Source organism: Lathyrus oleraceus, chromosome 3 (genome assembly GCF_024323335.1).
Source record: "Lathyrus oleraceus cultivar Zhongwan6 chromosome 3, CAAS_Psat_ZW6_1.0, whole genome shotgun sequence".
Taxonomy (NCBI): Eukaryota; Viridiplantae; Streptophyta; class Magnoliopsida; order Fabales; family Fabaceae; genus Lathyrus; species Lathyrus oleraceus.
The window spans coordinates 253,653,949-253,675,886 of NC_066581.1; the positions used below are offsets into that span (position 1 = coordinate 253,653,949).

Here is a 21,938-nt window from a genome sequence, read left to right on the forward strand (position 1 = left end):
TATGAGTAACACATATTGTAAGAGACTATTACCTTAGATTTTTTGACCTTACTATAAATAGCAAGGAAGAATAAATGTGTCATGATGAAAGCTATTGAACATGTCGAAAACTATGCATGTGGCAAGTGTGGTCTAAGCAGCTGAAGGTCGAGGAGCGTTAGTAGCATCTATGAACTTAGTGGAAATTTCAAATGTTCTAGGTGGTTATTTGGCCCGATTGAAAGAGCGAGTATTGGATTAGAACATGTGGTTACTCGAAGACACGTGGAGGCTCGTCGAAGATAACAACTGCATGGAAGTAAAACGTGTCGTGTTTGTTTATTCGACCGTTTGTAGGTGGTTATTTTAGATTAGTATATAAGGGAATGTCTGTTTACATTATAGGGATATGTAATTGTACTCATATTTCTACATACTCAAAGTATAAGCGTAATTGAAAAACGAGTAAAGAAAATGTATGTATGTGTTCCATATTTATAAATTCCAAGCACTTTACATTCAAGCCTTTTTTTGCATTCATTTACATTTCGATCATTTTTCATTTTATCTTCATTTTTACATTTCGATTTCAGTTATCTTTGTCTTCGAAATCTTTTATATTCCAAGTCTTGTCAAAATTATACATGGTTATCTTCACATTGTGTTTTTGATTTCAATTATAACACGGTGTTCAAAGGTTTAAATTCACACAAATATGTTCTGGAAGATTTTCAAGTTTGATCTCTTAAGTATGAATAGAAATTTGTTTTATTTAACAAATTTACCAATAAACAAATTGACATAATTGACACGCCTAGTGGAACCCTTTTTGTGTGAATTATTGATTTTATCTTAAAAAATATCATTTATAAGTTTTTAATTTTCATTAATTTCTCATTTCTGAGTGTGCATGAGACCAAGAAGTGGTAGAATAACAAAGAGAGAAGTTAGGAATCCTATAAGGAGATACGCTAGAAGATTGGCTATTCCCAGAAATAACAATGGAGAACAACCCTCTAATAGCACTAGGACAAGCACGATCGCTACAATGTTGACTGAACCAATCCCTTCGAGTGCTATCATAACAGCTGTCGCGCCGCAAAAAATACAGAGTCACCACCGGATTTTATTTATTCCAAAGGAAAGTGAAAATAACGATAAAACCCCAAGAGAATGGTCTTTGTAACCAAGAGCAGATGTAGAAGTCAGTTATGCAAGGGGAAGGTATTAGCACCCCTCACATCCATTGTACTCAACGGAAACCACTTTGCTTGTTCTTCTTGCATATTGATGTTTTTATCTGAAGGTTACTTACTATCGTGTAATGGAGAGAAATGAGTGGGAAAAAGAAATCATTATTAATGTGCTCACAAAGGATTCAAACCCTTGTGCCTATGTATCGTCATTTGTGCAATAAGGAAGTCAGAGCTTCGTAGTTCTGATCACAAAAGGGAGTGTTTGTTGATTGTTTTTAATGAACACTGTTAACATTTGCATTCTAGCAGTTAAATTGATTGTAAGCTCACGTCTTGGGAGGCTTAAGTGTTTGTTAGTTTGCGGTAGAAAATGGATGCGCTTGGATCACATCCTAGCAGTTAAACATTACTTGTTTGCTCGCACATGGGAGGCTTAAGCTTCGTTCGCGGTAGAAAGGAAGTAACATGCCCTTTCTGAAAAGGAAGATTTTGAAAGATTCCCTAAGGAAGAAAAATGGATTTCATTGGTTGTGGTTGATTTTAGTACGGAGACAAGTCTTAGACCACAAATTAGGTACGACCGACAATCTAAATACTTGGGAGTTGAGAGGATTCTTTTTCATCCAAAAGAGTTTTACTTATGAAATGGTTTGGTGTGTTAATCATTGGTACTTAAAGAGAGACAAGTATCTAGCCCTTGGCTAAGTACGACCAACAATCAGAATACTCGGGAGTTGAGAGGATAGTGTGATCCTAACCATTATGTTTCTCTCTCAGTGCACCAAATTGAACTCGTTTTATTGTTAAGTGTTTTTTGGTAGAAAGTCAAGCAATCGGGCCACAAGCTAGGTACAGCCGACAATCCAAGTACTTGAGTATTGTGCATAAGTACGTACATCCCACTTTTGCATTCCAGTTTATTGAGAAAAGATTTGAAAAAGGCATTTGACGTTGGATCAAGCGTTTGGAATTTATTATGAAAATGAAGAATGAAATAAAGATAGGTTGAGAAGTGATAGATGGGAGAATGGAATGAGAAGTGAAAGGCGTAATGGAATGGATAATGATGAAGAGATACTTGGCGTTGAATCAAGCACCCGCGTTGCTTTGATGTGAATTTGATTTGGAAAACATTTGACGTTGGATAAAGCACTACACCAAAAACTGGAATAGACAGCGCATCTTAGAGGGAGCTTTATTACAAAAGCGCACTCTAAAGTGAAGCGAAAAAATAAGGAGCGAACAACTGGAATAGACAGCGCACTTTAGAGGGCGCTTTTGTAATAAAGCGCCCTCTAAGGTGAAGCGAAAAAATAAGGAGGAGATAGAGGGACAACAATACAGGGCGTTTTTTAGAAAGCGCCCTCTAAGGTTACCCTTAGAGGGCGCTTTTAAAAAAGCGCTCTATAAGTCCATGTGCATTTCCAGTTTATAAAGCGCTTTTGGAAAGCCTTAGAGAGCGCTTTCATAAGCGCCCTCTTAGGCCCCCTTTAGAGGGCGCTTTTTTTCCACAAGCGCCCTCTAAGGTCCCCTTCAGTAAACATTAAAATTATAACATACTGCGCGTTTTGTTATTTCACTCTCTGTTATTTTCGTTCTTTTTCACGTTAGGGTTCTCACTGCTACGATTTTCGCTACTTCTAAGGCATTCTCCTTCCACCTCTGTTAGATCTACGACGTTTCCTCCTTCTATTAATTCGTTGTTAGCTGTTCGATTTTGACACCATAGGTATTTTTCTAATCTTCATATTACTTGGTTTCTCTTCTGACGTTCGCTATTGTTCATTTTTGGTTTCATTTTTCTTGGTTCATACATTTATTGAGTATTCTCAACAATAATTATTGTGTTGCAATGCTAGCAATGGAGACTAGGCATTATGGGTTAAATTTCACCAACTGTTCCATTTTTTTTTAGTTCTTTATTGTTAACTATGATTAAAATGACTCTTTATTTATTGATTTATTGATGTTATATATATATATATATATATATATATATATATATATATATATATATATATGGTTAGGGTGAAACTTTTTTCGAATTGATGCAGATACTTGTGTCCTGAACCCTATCCGGAGGAGAATTTGGAGTTTCTTAAATCACAGAATATTCGTCTATTTCAATTTGGAATTGAGGGGAAAACAGTAATTTTTTATATTCGTATTCATCATATATGTGTTCAAATGTGTTTAATCATGTTATTTCAATGTATGATGTTTTGAATTGGGTTTTGATTGTTGTTAAAAAGTCTGTGATTGTTTGAATCATTCTGAATTTTGTTAATGAAATTTCATTGAAATCATGAAATGTATGTGTATTACTCAAAGTTTGAATTTTTTCTGTGATTGTGTTATTTTTGCAGATTATTAGATTAAGGTTTTAGGTTTAATTGTATAATTAGGGGAAAAAGGGGGTTTGGGGTTTATCATAAATATGGGTTGGTGTTAGCTGCTAATAATCATGAAATTTGACCTATGTGGATTGGTGATTCATTTTTGGTTTTATCTCTCTTTTTTTATTTTAGAGTTAATAAATCTTTGTATTTTTCTGCAGGAAGTTTCTTTACCTATTCTCAGTGATTCTATTATGGAGGCTTTGAAAATTTTACTTGGTATTTGAAGCAAGCTTATTCAACTTTGGAATGCAGATTTTTTGTATATCTTTGTTGGTGTTTCTCTTGTTTGTTAGATATCTAATTCCTTAATTTTGTCTGGTTTCAGATGTGAGAAATCACCCTGTTTTGATTCATTGCAAACGAGGAAAGGTATAAGATTGATCACTTGCAAGTTTATCTTCTCAATTCTGAATTTCTGTTTTGAATTCCTAATTATTGTTTGTTCTAATGATGATTTTTCTTCTGTAATGCAGCATAGAACAGGTTGTGTAGTTGGTTGCTTCAGAAAGATGCAGAACTGGTGTCTGTCTTCTGTGTTTGAGGAGTACCAATGCTCTGCTGGTGCTAAATCCAGGACAACGGATTTAACATTTATAGAGATGTTTGACATCATAAATCTTAGGCAGTGCCTCTACAGCATCATCTACCAGTATCAAGGTGCTTCAAAGAAGCGCAGATTGATGTATCAAGGCGAGACTACGCAGAAGCCACCCCGTTTGACATCGTTTTAGCTGCTGCACTGGCTATCAACTCCATTTTTGGATTTGGTAGAGAACTCATACTTCAAAGTAATTTTTTGGAGTCTTTGAACATATATCCTTAGGGTTTTTAAAGATCTTTTGAGTACTGCTATTGACATGCATATTCTCAGAGATGCTTTTGCTACTTAGTTTTATTCATAGTTAACAATAAAGAACTAAAAAAAACATACATCTCAGAGATGTTTTTGCTACTTAGTTTTATTTCTTTTTGAGTTATGAATTGGTTGTATATTTAGAATCTTTAGAAGTTAAACGATTATATATCAGTGGATTGTTGTATATGTATGGATTGTTGTATATAAGGCTTGTTGAATGCAATGTGGGAAAAGGGGCTTCAAATTATACAGTTTTAGGTGTACTGCTTCAATATACAGGTTGTCTAAAATAAATAAAAAAATATAGCGCTTTTAAAAAAAAAAATTTAAATAACCACCCACATTAGAGGGCGCTTTCCAGTAAAAGCGCCCTCTAAACCCTTTAAATTTCCACTTTAGAGGGCGCTTTCCAGTAAAAGCGCCCTCTAAACCCTTTAAATTTTCACTTTAGAGGGCGCTTTCCAGTAAAAGCGCCCTCTAAACCCTTAAAAGTTTCCACTTTAGAGGGCGCTTTCTTTAAAAAGCGCCCTCTAAAGTGGCCCTTAAAGGGCTTAAAGAGCCACTTTAGAGAGCGCTTTCACCAGGAAAAAAAGCGCTGTCATTTTAGTTAGCATGCATGGAGAACATTAAAGGAAATGAAACCTAGACTATTGCACTTTCATGGGAAGAGGGGACATATGACCCATAATTGGGGATGGTACTAAACAATACAAGGAAAGGGAATGAAGACCATACAAGTTATAACTCAAATACCATGCCTAAAATAATCAAGTGGCATGGTGTCCTCACATGTAAACAACCAATACAAGGCAAAATATAAGCAATGGTGATAATAAGAACATAACTTGGATCAAACTTGAAGTCACATGATTCACATAAAGCAAATGAAGTTAGTACGGATCAAGGTAAATGAAAAATAATGCATCAAAATAAGCACATTCAATGACATCATAAAATCAAATGGAGATGGATGTAATCATGGAAAAATAATGAATAATGTATTCAATGAACATGATGAGAAATGACATACACAAGGCATACATCAAAACAAATTGAAATGTCATTTTCAATTTAACAAGATAATCACAATCCAATGGACAATTTGAATGGAGTTAACCTAATGGTCAAAAATCATGCGTGGCATACAATTATAATCATGGTAATTACAAGGCAATTAACATGGTGATTGAAATCATGATTAAAGATCATTTAATACAAAAACAACATTAAAAGCCTAATGGAATTAACCTAATCAATGATCAAATTAATCAATTATTTTATTTTATTAAGAAAGCAACACTAAACGCACAAAATCGAAGTAAGCAAACTATTCCCCATACCCTTGGCTCAAAAACAATTGCTAGGAAATGGCATGAATTGGTATGATTTCTACGTTGTTTTTATTTTATTTTATTACATTGTCATAAAAATAATTATTAACCGTGTAAAATATGATTTCATAATTATAAATGAATATTATTTCTAAATTATAATGCAATTATAATCCAATTAATTCTTAATTATGATAAAATGGAATTAGTGAATCATTTAATATGTATGTAAACAACAATATCAACCCCTTTTAAACTGAATGAGTTGTGAGTTATAATGAAATTTTATTATTATATTCATCAAAATGTGTAACTCAAGTGCATCCATTCATCGGTTTTCTTTCATGATTTAAAAAATAGTCTATTGTATTTATTGTCACTATTTCATGAGTTTTATATTAAATTTTTTAAAATGATATTAATATTTGAGATACAATATTATATGTATTAATGTTTTTTTATGTTGATAAATAAAATAACATATTTATTATTCATACACATTTTTATTTTTTCAATAATAAGATTAATAATACAAAATTTAATTATTTATTATATTCATTATTTAATTTTTAAGATAGATTTTAATGATGGAATTAATTTTTAAGACATTATTTTTTCAATAATTTTTTTACAATCATTTATGAGTTTTTCATGCCCATAAATAATATTTTATTTAACTTTTTTTCTGATAAATAATATACTTTATTGTAAATATTTTATCAACATTTTTTTTAAATTATGGTATTAATTTTTATGACACTAATGTTTTTCAATAAATTTTTACAATGATTTATTAGGTTTTGTCTTAAAAGTAGTTGACTCTCTTCTATTATTAGTGACAAAGAAGATTTATTTATTTTTATAGCGAATAAATTTTTTTTTTTTTAACATTTTACTATGTGCCATTAATATTTGGGATACAATATTAAATAAATTATTTATTTTAGTACTCATGTGAAATAAAATACCATATTTTTTATTCATATGTACTTTTCAATTTTGAGTAGTAATAAAATTTTAAAATTTTATTATTTTTATTACTGAATTTAATTATTAACAACTTTAAATATAGTTGTGGTTCTTAAAATAAAATAAAAAAACTTTATATATAGTTTATTGTAAATATTTTATCAAGATTCAGTTTATTTATTAGTATCACCAATAAATGTTTTTTTAGAGAGGCTAAATTAATTTTTTATGATTCAAATGAATTGTATTTTAATATTTTAATTAATGTGAAGCAACGTTCATATAGTATAATATACTTTAAATGGTGATGATTAATTTTAATAAATATTTGTTATATTAATTTAATATCTATATTTTTTATTTATAATCTATCAACAATATGAATTTTTTTATTTTGATTATAAAAAAGAATAAATATATTTAATTATAAAGATGAATAAAATATTGTACAAAATGATCTCTTTTATATTGATTGTTTGTTATATTTAAAAAGAATGATATGAATATTTATAATAATAATAATAATAATAATAATAATAATAATAATAATAATAATATATAAGTAAATGTGTATTGATTATCAATTACAAATTATAATGCAATTGGAATCCAATGAATAGTTAATTATCATAAAATTATTTATTAAACGTGTAAAATATGATTTCCATAATAATCAATGAATAATATATCTAAATTATAATGTAATTAAAATTTAATTAATTCTTAATTATAATAAAATTGAATTAGTCAATTATTTAATACGTAAGTAAACAGTCATCTCACTCAATTTTCAACTGTATGAGTTGTGAGTTATAATAAACCTTAACCCATTATAAAATTTTATTATTATATCACCAAAATGTGTGTCCATCCATTCATTCATCAGTATGAGTTGTGAGTCCATCCATTCATCAGTATTCTTTTATGATGTAAAAAAAGTCTATTATATTTATTGTAATTATTTCATGAGTTTTTTTAATTATATAATTGTTTATAATAATGATAATACACGTCTTTATTAAATTATTTATAAAAAGAAAATATTTGTTTTCTGTAATATTTTACTATGTGCTATTATTATTTAGGATAAAATATTATATGTATTAATTTTATTAATATTTAGAATAAAATAATATATTTATTATTCATATGCATTTTTCAATTTTCAATAATAATCTTAATAGTGAAAAATATAATTATTTATTATATTCATTATCTAATTTTTATGACATTTTTTAATGATATTATATTCTTTATTTATACTTTTTTTGATAAATAATATAGTATATTAAAATGATAATATTAATGGTTAAAAGGAAATGTAGTATAATTGTTTCATTATAATTTATATTAATGTTTTTATTAAATTTTTATTGTTAATAAGTATTTCAATTTAGTTCACAAATGAAATTAATAATTTTTTATTGTTATTATGAAATAAATAGTTGTGAATTTGATGTGATTTTATTGTATAATAATAAAAATTAAAAATTAAATTAAATTACATATGGATATGCAAAAGTATAATGTAATAGGATTCAATTAGTTTTTCAATTTTCAGTTATAATGATGATAATACAAAATTTAAACATTTATTATATTCATTATTGCATTTAATCGACAACAACTTTAAATATAATTTTTTATAAATATTTTATCAACATTCAATTTTTTTAATGATGACATTAGGTTTTATAACAGTAATGTCTTGAATAACTTTTTACATTGATTTACGATGTTTTGTCTTAAAAATAGTTGCCCTTCTTCTATTATTAGTGACAAATAAACTTTATTTTTTTAAAGAGACTAAAATTTTTTTTTATTACATATTAAAATTTAAATTTTGGTGATTTAAATTAAATTGTGATAGATCAATTTTAATAAATATTGATTATGAATAATTTCTAGACTAATATTTGTTTTTATTGAATATTTATCTTAAGAACTTTTTTATACTGTGTAACTTTACTAATATTAGAGGTAACGATTAATATCTATAATACATTATACATATTTTTTATATCTCTAAGTTTTAGAGGTAATGATCCTTTATTTATTTTCATATTGATAGTAAAAAATTATATCAATATTTATAATAATATTAGTATATAAGTAAGTGTTGTATTTTGGTAATTTTTTGTTATGATCCTTTGTGATGCTATGAATACTTGAAATGAAAATATTATATGTTTTATATTTTTTTAAAATAAAGTAAAATAAAATAGTATATTTACAATTCGTACAAAAAATAATATTGATCAAAGAATGTATAAAATTATATTTTCCTATAATATTGATAATATAAATTAAATAAATTATGATTCATCATAACAACTAAAAATTATGCGTTAATGACTTTAAAAATACTTAAAAGTGAGTCTTATTTTTAGTTAATATATTATGATTCAATATTCATTATTATAACTAATAGGGAAGGCGAAAAGAGAGCTTTGATAGAGAAAGAGTCAAAGAATAGATGTTGACAGATAGTGGTATTTTGATGGATGATTTAGTAGAAGGTGTACACATAAACTAATAGGATGATGTGGATTATTTTTGAGGAAGTTAGTGTTAAGTATCTTAAAATTGTTTGAAGCATTGGATTTAATATATATATATATATATATATATATATATATATATATATATAGATGTTAACATTCCTTTGCTTTCAGTCTCTAAAGTTAAAATCTGTATGAAACTTGCAGATTTTCCTACACATTTTAACTTTAGGGGCTAAAACCAAATAAAATTCAACATTTAAGGACTTTAGAGTTAAAATTCAAATAACTGGAATCAAGTGACTATTTAAGTCGTATTAATTTTAATTTACATGATTTGATAGTATTTTTTAAATTACTAATAGCTACTTGTTGATGTAAATGTAGTAAGCTTTTGAGTTTGAAGAAACCGATGAGGATAAGTTGAAGAATAAGTTGACCTTTTATGCTAGTGAGCATTGAAGTGGCTTAAGGTCACAAATCACATGTGCTTACATTACGAAGCTTAAGTATGCTCTTGAGCATCCATTTGTGAAATATAATTATATTGAGAAACATGTTTGAGAAAAAATTGTCAAGTCTTGTAGTTCCGGCAATTTCTTGGTTCTTAGTAATCTTATTTTCTAAAGAATAATATTATTGTGTTTTATGTTGATGCTTTTTAGATACAACCTTGTAAATTAATATTTTAGCTATGTTTATAACAGGTTAAAAGTCAATCAGGAAAGGTAAAAAAGGAAAAATAAATAAATATCCTCATAGATTGTCTCGTGGAGCCGTGATCGCAACACGTCTCCTCCAACTTTGAGAAGTGGAAGAGGGTCTTATAAAGATCAATGGGAGAGTTCACTTCGCAACACGTTGTATTTTTAAGGAATTATAACGAATTTGTAATTGAGAAAACGATATCAATTAATTAAAACTAAAAACTACATTTTACTTAAAATAAAAAAATATATCCTTATAAGTTTAATGATACCTAAAATATAATTTTATAAAATTAAATAATTCAAAAAGGCATGTCTTGTTGTTTTTTTAATTTTAAATCTGATGTCTTTTTGGTTGGTAATTATCCTTTTTTTAGATATTTAATTTAAGTTGTTGAAGATATGTTTTGATTCTTAGTCTTAAATAAAGTTTAAAATTTATTTGCAATTATTATTAAATAAAAATTTCAAAATCTATTCAAACTTGTGTCTATATTGTCAAATATTAGTTATATGATGAATATCAATGTTCCAATTGCTAATGACTTTACTAACTTATTTTTTTCAAGAAAAAAATATTTTAAATTGTTATGAATGATATTAAAAAATATTTATATGATATTGTTGTTGATATTAATTGAAATATGAGAATAATTATTTAGAAAATACTATCTTTACTTTTTATTATACTCACTATATTTTTTATTATAAAATAAACAAACTATAAACTTTGTATCATTATATGTGAAAAATCAAAGATGTTGTTTGTACTTAGTTTATTTGTTTGACATGATATAAAGAATGTAGAATAGAAAGAATTTGAAACTATTTTAGAGACACTATATTAAAATGATACATAAAATTTCATTTCTTTCATTTTAAGAGTGCGCGCTTTTGATTTAATATATTATAATAGATATTGTATGAAAATAATATATATTTATATATATATATATATATATATATATATATAATATATATATATATATATATATATATATATATATATATCAAAGTTTGCAAATATTTAATAAGTTAATATGTTTTGTATGTTATTTTCTAAAAAGGATTGTATTATTTTGTTATTAATGATATTGTAATATTTTTAAATGATTTTATTGTTGATAGTTGTCAAAAAATAAGAGTTTTTATTTTTGGCATTATTACCTCTATTTTTTATTATACTTCTTATGATCACCGTAAAAAAAAATTGAGAAAACTATATCAAATTTTGCAAACTGTATATCTTATATGTGAAAACTCAAGAATATTATTATTTGTCTTTAAGTTATTCTTCTAACATATGATATGAAGAATATAGAAATGATTATTAAGTTAATATATTTTTTGTATTTGTTAGGTTTCAAATTTGTGACCTTTAATACTATGAAATTTTGCATTTTAAGAAGTTAAGATAGATTTTTGAAGATGCCACATAGAAATATGAGTGACGTGACACAAATGATGTTGAGTTGTTTGTATTAGAGTGCATGCTTCAGATTTAATATACTATAATAGAAACTAGACTAAGACCCGCGCGATGAACGGTTGTAAGTTAATTTTTTTGTTAAATTTATATGTATTTTTCTTTTTGAAAAGTGAAAATAAGTATTGAGAGGTGACACAAAGGACTATGGGATGATGTGACACAAATGAAGTAGAAGTATTAGTATATGTCGTGATATAATTCGCCATTTCAAATTTGATATATTATATAGATATAGATTTTTTTTTGTTAAACTTATGTGTATATTATCAAACATTAGTTATAAAGGATTGAAAATATTGTTGGGGGAGTTTTTCACTAGTGAGCATTGAACATTGTGGGACGTCTTCTTTTAGAGCAAAACCTTTGTGAGAGATACACCACATATTCATCCAAAACCTTAAGGTAATAGGTGAGTGAATTCTCTCACTTATAAATGTTCAAGTCTCCACATTTCCAACCAATTGTGATGATGTTGACTTTTTATACAAGTAAGTTAATCCATTTCTCGAACCAAAGGCTCTAATACCATGTGTTAGGGGAGTTTTTTCACTAGTGAACATTAAACATTGTGAGACTTCTTATTTTAGAGCAAGACCTTTGTGAGATGCACACCTCATATTCATCCAAAACCTTAAGATAATAGGTGGGTGGATTCTCTCACTTATAAATGTTTAAGTCTCAATATTTCCAACCAATGTGAGACTATTACCCATACTACTCACACTTACTCACACTTGTTACATTCTCAACAAATACTTCATTGTTATAATAGCTTGATTCTTTTTTTTAAATAGTTATTTTAAATTAATTAATGGAATTGTAATAATTTATCTGATTTTATCGTTGACATAGATTGAAATATAAGTTTATTTTTTAGACAATATTTTCAATATTTTTATTATAATTTATATGACTACTATTATAAAAGAAAATAGTAAACTAAAATTCACTTTGGAAAAACTTTATATTCTCATACATGAAAAATATAATAGTGAAGTATACGAGTATTATATGAAAAATGTAATTATGAGGTATACAAACATGCTAAAAGATTGTGACGTACACTATTCTATTATATCTCAAGATAAACATAAACATTGTTTTATAAAGTTTACTGTTCTATAAAATTAAAAAATATATATATTTATCTAAGTTAGTAATTAATTATTAGGTTAATATATTTTTGACTATAACTACATTAAGATTAAACATATTTATTTTAAGTGCTCATTTATTTTATGCTTTCAAAGGAAATATAGTTTTAATTTTAGTTTTTAGATTCATATATCTATTTTAAATTGACATCTAGAAAATATACATAGTTGAAATAGTGGTTGTCTTGTCTAGGGGTGTAATCGGTTCGGTTTAGATCGATTTTTTGTCAAAAAATTGTCCGAACCGATGATATCTCCATTACTTTAGTTTGATTCACTTTTTAGTATTTCTTAAAAATGAAACCAAACCAAACTAACCGATTTAGTTCGGTTTGGTTTGGTTTTGCTGATCAGTTTACAATATTTTTTTCTAAATATTATATTCATCAGTGTAGTATTTGCTATCATGTTTTTTGATATATTTTATGCTATTATTTTTTCAAATAATATATTTCATGCTCTAATTTTCAAACAACTTACAAGTTATTCTTAATTCTTACGAATCATTGACGTAATTTCCATTGCATCATGAAATAAGTTCACTATAAAATATAAATTTTGACACTTGGCATTAGAAGGTTGAGAAGAGATTTGAAATCTTAACAAATAAAACACAACAATAAACACAAAAAGTATCAATACACATAAATTATTTCACACTTCAAACACACATCAAAACTATTTTATAACAAGATTAAAAGAAAATTCGTTGAAGAAGAAACATAAAAGGTAAAAAAAATGAAAACTAGCGAATAAAACTTGAACATGAATAAGACAACAAAAACCTATAAGAATAACACTGGCAAGAGAAGTTGTGGTGGCAGGCAGTCAGAGCAACAGTTTGGTGAGACTAATTTTTTATGGCTTATGGTTTCTATTTTTTTTATGTTTGGAGTTCGGTTTTGACTACATATTTGGTTAAAAAAATGAATGTAAACAAACATGGATAAGTGTTGAACCCATACAAAAATAGGGCTTAATAATGAGCTAAATAAAATATTAAATAGATATTTATAGTCATCGATTCGGTTCATCGATTTGGAGGCTCATAATAACAAAAACTGAGCATCAAACCAAATCATTTTGGTTTTTATTGAGTTGGTTCAGTTTTTGAACCGAATCAAAAAAAATTGATTTTTTGAGTTTGTTTTGGTTTGAATTGATTTTTTTATTTTATCAAAAATTAGATTTTTTTGTCTTTATCAAAGTTCGAACCCGTGACCTATAGAGAATACATATTGTATTTGTTTTTTGAAAACTGAAAATAAGTATTGAGATGTGTCACATAGGAATATGGAATGATGTAACACAAATGAAGTAGAAATGTCACTTCAAATTATATATATATATATATATATATATATATATATATATATATATATATATATATATATAGGACTATGGAATGATGTGACACAAATGAAGTAGAAATGTCACTTCAGATTTAATATATATATATATATATATATATATATATATATATATATATATATATATATATATATATATATATATATATGTAACACCCACATATAATATATATCTAGAATACATATTATACATAGTGTAAAACTGGTACTGAAATACATAAGTGCCTAGCAGCACATCATACATATACAATACATGCCCAAAATAACATAATATGGCATAAATGTACATAAGAGTGCCCAAAATAAAACTACTGATCTAGATCATTAGACAATGATCTCAAAAATATCTACACAGCGAAAGAAAAGCCACTAGTCCTCAGGTAAGAAAGATATCACTCTATCTTTCCTTTACCCTTATCCTGCTCAGAACCACCTGAAAAAAATAATCAACAACATGGGGTGAGATAATAATCTCAGTGCGTTCCCTATCTTATGGGTCCATTCGGCTCTACAGGGTTTTCTAATCAATGTTCAGCTCATATCCAACTCAAGTCAACAAGGGAACAAAGACTTGAGCGATGGGGAACTAACTCGCAATTGTATGGCCACATGCATCTGAGTTCTCGCAACTCGACCACGATAATTATTCAGATCACGACGCATCAATTCCCGAATGGACTTACGTCTAAGCCAGGCCCGGTTCATGCATGCTCGTATGATTCGACTTTCGCGGTGGATATCGGGTCCTCTATGAGGCTTAATCCCCAGTTCAAGCGACCGTCACCCGTATGGGACTCTAACCCACCTAGAGTATCTTTCACCGTATGGGACTCTAACCCACATAGGTGTCCACCTTTCCCTCATGTCCGCTATGGTTGGGGCTCAAACCCAATTGAGGCTCGAATCATTGGTCCCACATCCTAATGCTTACTCATCTAAGCATACCATAATCATTGGTTCCATGAACCATAACAAAATTCATCAATCACAGGTGACTTCATTCACCACATTACACAAATAATAACATAGCATGTTCCATACAATGCGTCTCATACACATAACTCACATATGTTCCATAACCTAGATTATCCTTCTAAGTTATTAATCATATTATAGTCCTAGATTTCCTCACTCTCCTTTGTAAGGTTTTTAATCATGTTATTTCACAATCAAACATATCAACCATGTTTAACACCCATCAAAATAAAATTCATAGAATTTGTAAGACGCATAATATACTATAATATGATATCATAATAATAGCCTTTTCATTATCTTACTAATGCATTCGTCCGCATCCAAAACGGAGTTATAACGCTCGATTAATTCATTAATCTATCTTAATCAAGATTTAGCTTAATATTTATTCATTGCATAAGTATTCACTAATAACCTCTCTAGCCTAGTGGTAAGGTTTGTATAGTTTCAAGGAGGTCCTGGGTTCGAACCCCTTTGGTGACATATTCTGTACAGAAAATTAAATTCTGTTCACACCATTTTCCTCTGTAACTCCATTTCCAATCAAACCCACACTCCTTCTTCCAACACTTCCACCTCAACATCATAACAGAACCATAGCAAATCACATTATCATACCAATCACAAAACACATGTTCATGAAAATTAACAAGAGAAAGAACATATTCATCTTATAGCATGGATATTCATGATTTATCTAACATTCTACAACCCTAATTTTTTTCGCTTCCCTTCTTCTTCTTCTTCTCCACTAGCCTTTCTTTCCTTCTTCTCTTAAGCTTTCCTCTTTCTTCCTATACTTTCTGATACATAGAACAAGTAAGGTGGCTTATGGTGGTAGTAGGTAGTAGCAAATCATATTATCATACCAATCACAAAACACATGTTCATGAAAATTAACAAGAGCAAGAACATATTCATCTTATAGCATGGATATTCATGATTTATCTAACATTCTACAACCTTAATTTTTTCCGCTTCCCTTCTTCTTCTTCTTCTTCTCCACTAGCCTTTCTTTCCTTCTTCTCTTAAGCTTTCCTCTTTCTTCCTATACTTTCTGATACATATAACAAGTAAGGTGGCTTATGGTGGTAGTAGGTAAGAGATAATAACATGTGGTCACCAATTACCACAAGTAACATGTGGTTGGAAAAGGTTACAGGTAGTAACAAATATCTCAAGTGGCACTAACTTGTAATATTTGTTCTACCAGAGCTATTGACCCATTATTAGTGTTACCAAAATGTCCCAATTAATAAAAGGTCAGTTCCAAATAATACTAATTAAGTCAACCTGAACTCACTATTTGCTCTATTTATCCCAATTGGCAACTTTTAGAGCACATAGGAACTCAGTTGATCTTCAATTAATAGGAGTTTAGGCATTTAAGGAAATACGGGGTATTACATCCTCCCCCCCTTAAAAATAAATTCGTCCTCGAATTTAAATATTACCTGGAAAAGATGAGGGTAAGCTTCTCGCATTTCTGACTCTAGTTCCTAGGTGGCGTCGCCTGGGTGTGATTCATCCCACTGAACTTTAACAACAGGAATCTCCTTATTCCTTAGCACCTTAACTTCTCGTCCTGTAATGCGACTTAGTAGAGGTTCGAAGGTCAGATCTGCTTCTACTTCTACTGAACTTGGAAGAATAGGCTGAAGAGAATCTGGAATGAACTTCCTGAGTTGAGATACATGAAAAACATCATGCATTTCTGATAGAGAAGGTGGTAAGGCTAATATGTAGGATACTTCTCCAATTCTCTCTATAATCTGGTATGGCCCTATGTATCTCGGACTTAGCTTCCGTGACTTAAATGGTCCTTTCAATCTCAACCTCGGAGTCACCTTCAAAAATACATGATCACCTTCATCAAATTCCAAAGGCCTTCTCCTGTGATCCGCATAGCTCTTTTGGCGATCTTGTGCTTTCTTTATCTTATCACGGACCATCCTTATCTTTTTCGTTGTCTCTTGAATAATCTTCGGTCCTAAGATCCTCTCTTCGCCAGCTTCTGTCCAACACAAAGGTGTTCTACATTTCCTTCCATACAAAGCTTCATAAAGAGCCATCCCAATACTTGCGTGATGACTATTGTTATATGCGAATTCAATCAATGGTAAAAGTTCCTTCCAATTCCCCCCACTTTCAAGTACACAAGCTCTTAACATATCTTCCAGTGTCTGTATTGTCCGTTCAGTCTGACCATCTGTCTGGGGATGATTAGAGGTACTCAAACATAATCGCGATCCCATAGCTTGTTGGAATGCTCTCCAAAACCTTGAATTAAACTTTGGGTCTCTATCGGACACGATGCTAGTAGGAACACTGTGCAACCTAACAATTTCTGAAATGAACAACCGTGCAAGATGACTTGCCTTGTAAGTAGTCTTCACGGCCAAAAAGTGTGCGGACTTAGTCAACCGATCCACAATCATCCAAATTGAATCATAACCACCTTGGGTCCGAGGCAACCCTACCGCAAAATCCATTAAAATACTATCCCATTTCCAAACTGGAATTTCTAACGGTTGTAATAACCCACCTGGCTTCTGATGTTCACTCTTTACCTGTTGGCATACAACGCATTCTGACACATACTCTGCGATATCCCTTTTCATTCCAGGCCACCAATAGTCCTTCTTCAAGTCTTGATACATTTTCGATGAACCTGGATGTATAGTAAATGCCCCTTTGTGAGCTTCCTCCAAAACTTTCCTTTTCAGCTCGACGTCATCCGAAACACAATTCCTTTGATTAAATAGAATAAATCTGTCCGGTGACTGAGTGAAACCTGGTTGAGTCGACATCTCTTGCAATCTCTCATCTATCATTTGTCCTTGTCGGATCTCTTCCCTTAGGTTAGAGGTAACATTCAAATTTCCCATTATCACACCATCCTGCGTCCAACTAAACTGAAGATTGAGATCTCAGAACTTTTCCAACAACGCATATTCCAACATCATCAACTCAACTTTATGTATCTCTTTCCGACTCAAGGCATCCGCAACCTTATTCGCCTTCCCTGGGTGATACTTAAGCTCATAATCAAAGTCCTTCAAGTATTCCATCCATCTCCTCTGTCTCTTGTTTAACTCCTTCTGGTCAAATAAGTATTTCAAACTCTTGTGATCACTAAACATCTCAAAACGCACCCCATCCAAGTAATGCCTCCAAACCTTCAATGCAAAGACAACAACAGCTAGTTCAAGATCATGAGTCGGGTAGTTCTCTTCATGAGGCTTCAACTGACGAGAGGTATAGGCTACGACTTGACCATTTTGCATTAGCACCCCTCCTAATCCTTTCTTAGAGGCGTCACAAAATACTTCATAGGACTTACTAGGATCAGGGATGACTAAAACAGGGGCAGTCGTCAGCTTCTCCTTCAAACTCATAAAACTCTTCTCACACTTCGAATCCCATTTGAAAGAAATTTCCTTTCGGGTAAGTCTAGTCATTGGTAGCGCTATCTGTGAAAATCCCTTTATAAACCTTCGGTAGTAACCTGCCAAACCTAAGAAACTTCTGACTTCGGAAGCATTCTTCGGTCTTTCCCAATTAATAACTGCTTCAACTTTAGATGGATCCACCGATACTCCTCCTTGTGATATTACATGACCAAGAAACCTCACTTTGTTCATCCAAAATTCACACTTAGTTAACTTGGCAAACAGTTGTTTCTCTTGCAGTACTGATAGAACAATCCTTAAGTGTTCTCCGTGCTCTTGAGGAGTACGAGAATAAATAAGAATATCATCAATAAAGATCACCACGAATTGGTCCAAGTAGGGATGGAATATCCGATTCATATAGTCCATGAAAACAGCTGGGGCATTCGTTACACCAAACGACATTACAAGGAACTCATAATGGCCATATCGGGTTCTAAACGCGGTCTTCGGCACATCCGAACTCTTAACTCTTATTTGATGATAGCCCGATCGCAGATCAATCTTCGAGAACACGCAGGCTCCTTTCAACTGATCTAACAAATCGTCTATCCGAGGCAGAGGGTACTTGTTCTTGATGGTAACTTTATTCAACTGGCGATAATCAATACACAACCGCATACTACCGTCCTTCTTCTTTACTAGTAACACTGGAGCTCCCCATGGTGAGACACTCGGTTGGATAAAATGCTTGGTCAACAACTCTTCCAATTGATTCTTCAACTCTCTCAACTCTAGTGGTGCCATGCGATACGGAGAGATGGAGATTGGAGCCGTCCCAGGTACCAGATCAATAGAGAATTCCACTTCCCTTTCAGGAGGAAGATAGGAGACATCCTCAGGAAAAACTTCCGGAAATTCACAAACAACAGGGATTTGTGTAACATTCAGATTATCGCTAGATTCCTTGGTAAGAGCCAAGAGAACTGACTTTTCATTCTCAAATAAGAAATTAACCATGCCAGCCGTACCTTCCAAGATCGTAGTTAACACATCCTTTGGAGTAGCTTCATTAGATGGAATGATAATCAACTTCTCTTCGCAGCCGATAAACACCGAGTTGGCGGAAAGCCAATCCATCCCCAAAACCACATCAACCTTCTTAAGTGGTAAACAAATAAGATCAATCTGAAAAACTCTACCATTTACCGAGAGCGAACATATTTCACAAATCAACGGTGTCTCAACCACATCATCCATGGCGGTAGTAACCACCATAGGAGGAGACAAAGGAATTGCTTGCAAGCCAAGACGCTTCATGCATCAAATTGATACAAAAGAGTGTGTCGCCCCACAATCAAATAATACAAAACAAGGATGATCATTGAAGAGACACGTACCAGCAATTAAGGCATTGTTGCTCTTAGCCTTCCTTGCATCCAAAGTATAAACTCGACCGATACTCCTTCCCTGCATCTGATTCTTATTCTGAGGGCATTCCCTAGACAAGTGTCCCTCCCTCTGACAAGTAAAACACCTAATTCTACTCACACCACATCTTCCAAAGTGATACTTCTTACATGCCGGACATTGAGGAGGTTGGTTAGGTCTTGCATGTTGCACCTGTTTCCCCTTGAAAGCCTGAGATCTAGGCCTGAACTGGTTTCCTGGCCTTCCTTGGTCTCTCTGCCCACTCCTGAACTGATCCCTTTCTTCTTGAACCTTCTTCAAACTGTTCTCAGCCACATAACATTGTCTTAATAGTTCAGCATAAGAAGTGAATTCCCTTTGAGAAACACTATGAGAAATTTCACCCCTCAGACCAAAAAGAAACTGATCAATCTTCCACCTCTCATCAGGAGCGTACGCGGCTTGTCTAGAATACGCAGCCATATCTTCGAACTTTTCAGCATACGCAGCTACTGACATAGCTCCCAGCCTGAGCTGTTGAAATTCAAACTCTTTCTGAGTCCTCAAAGAGCTAGGAAAATACTTATCCAAGAAAACAGTCTTAAAATGCTCCCAATCTCTAGGTATTCCTTGATTGGTCATAAGAGTCGAAGCACTCTTCCACCATCTTACAACTGGACCCTTCATCATGTGAGAGGCAAACACAACCTTATTTTCTTCATTACAATGCACTATCCGAAAAATCCTTTCCATGTCAGTTATCCACTCCTGAGCCTTCACAGGATTCAGCCCACCATGGAATTCGGGAGGATTCATGCGGAAGAAATCTCGAAAACTACCACCTGGAGCTACTTGTGGAACTCCCTGAGGATGCAACCCACCATTCCACTGCTGCATCATCTGTTGCACAAATTGATTCTGTTGTTGTTGCATTTGTTGCATAAACTGAGGCCATTGAAAACCTTCACTACCACTTGGCGGTTCAGAGTCTGAGTTCTGGGTTCTGGGTCTACCACGACCTCTGCGTCCGTCAGCCATGATCCTGAATGTCATACAAATAGGATTAAGTTGATCAGGCTCAATACTATGAATATAACACCAAGGACAATGATGACAACCCACATATGAGGCAGAAAGGAATACTTATAATATTTCATGGCTAGGTCGAGGATACGACCTGCTCTGATACCAACTGTAACACCCACATATAATATATGTCTAGAATACATATTATACATAGTGTAAAACTGGTACTGAAATACATAAGTGCCTAGCAACACATCATACATATACAATACATGCCCAAAATAACATAATATGGCATAAATGTACATAAGAGTGCCCAAAATAAAACTGCTGATCTAGATCATTAGACAATGATCTCAAAAATATCTACACAACGGAAGAAAAGCCACCAGTCCTCAGGTAAGCAAGACATCACTCTATCTTTCCTTTACCCTTATCCTACTCAGAACCACCTGAAAAAAATAATCAACAACATGGGGTGAGATAATAATCTCAGTGGGTTCCCTATCTTATGGGTCCACTCGGCTCTACAGGGTTTTCTAATCAATGTTTAGCTCATATCCAACTCAAGTCAACAAGGGAACGAAGACTTGAGCGATGGGGAACTAACTCGCAATTGTACGACAACATGCATCTGAGTTCTCGCAACTCGACCACGATCATTATTCAGATCACGACGCATCAATTCCCGAACGGACTTACGTCTAAGCCAGGCCCGGTTCATGCATGCTCGTATGATTCAACTTTCGCGGTGGATATCGGGTCCTTTGTGAGGCTTAATCCCCAGTTCAAGCGACCGTCACCCGTATGGGACTCTAACCCACCTAGGGTATCTTTCACCGTATGGGACTCTAACCCACATAGGTGTCCACCTTTCCCCCATGTCCGCCATGGTTGGGGCTCAAACCCAATTGAGACTCGAATCATTGGTCCCACATCCCAATGCTTACTCATCTAAGCATACCAATGGAGATGTGTACCTCCACAGAAAAAAAAACATTCTGAATACATGATCGGTTCCATAATCATTGGTTCCATGAACCATAACAAAATTCATCAATCACAGGTGACTTCATTCACCACATTACACAAATAATAACATAGCATGTTCCATACAATGCGTCTCATACACATAACTCACATATGTTCCATAACCTAGATTATCCTTCTAAGTTATTAAT

At 31.6% G+C, this 21,938-nt stretch overlaps 1 protein-coding gene across 1 annotated transcript; it reads left to right on the forward strand.

Annotated features, from left to right (window-relative positions):
• Positions 1–3,612: 3,612 nt before the first annotated feature.
• Positions 3,613–4,436, forward strand: LOC127130702 (tyrosine-protein phosphatase DSP3). The gene is made up of 4 exons (XM_051059670.1): positions 3,613–3,616; positions 3,704–3,790; positions 3,900–3,943; positions 4,048–4,436. The coding sequence occupies exons 1-4, from the start codon at positions 3,613–3,615 to the stop codon at positions 4,303–4,305; spliced, it is 393 nt and encodes a 130-aa protein (XP_050915627.1). The 3' UTR covers positions 4,306–4,436.
• The last annotated feature ends 17,502 nt before the right edge of the window (positions 4,437–21,938 follow it).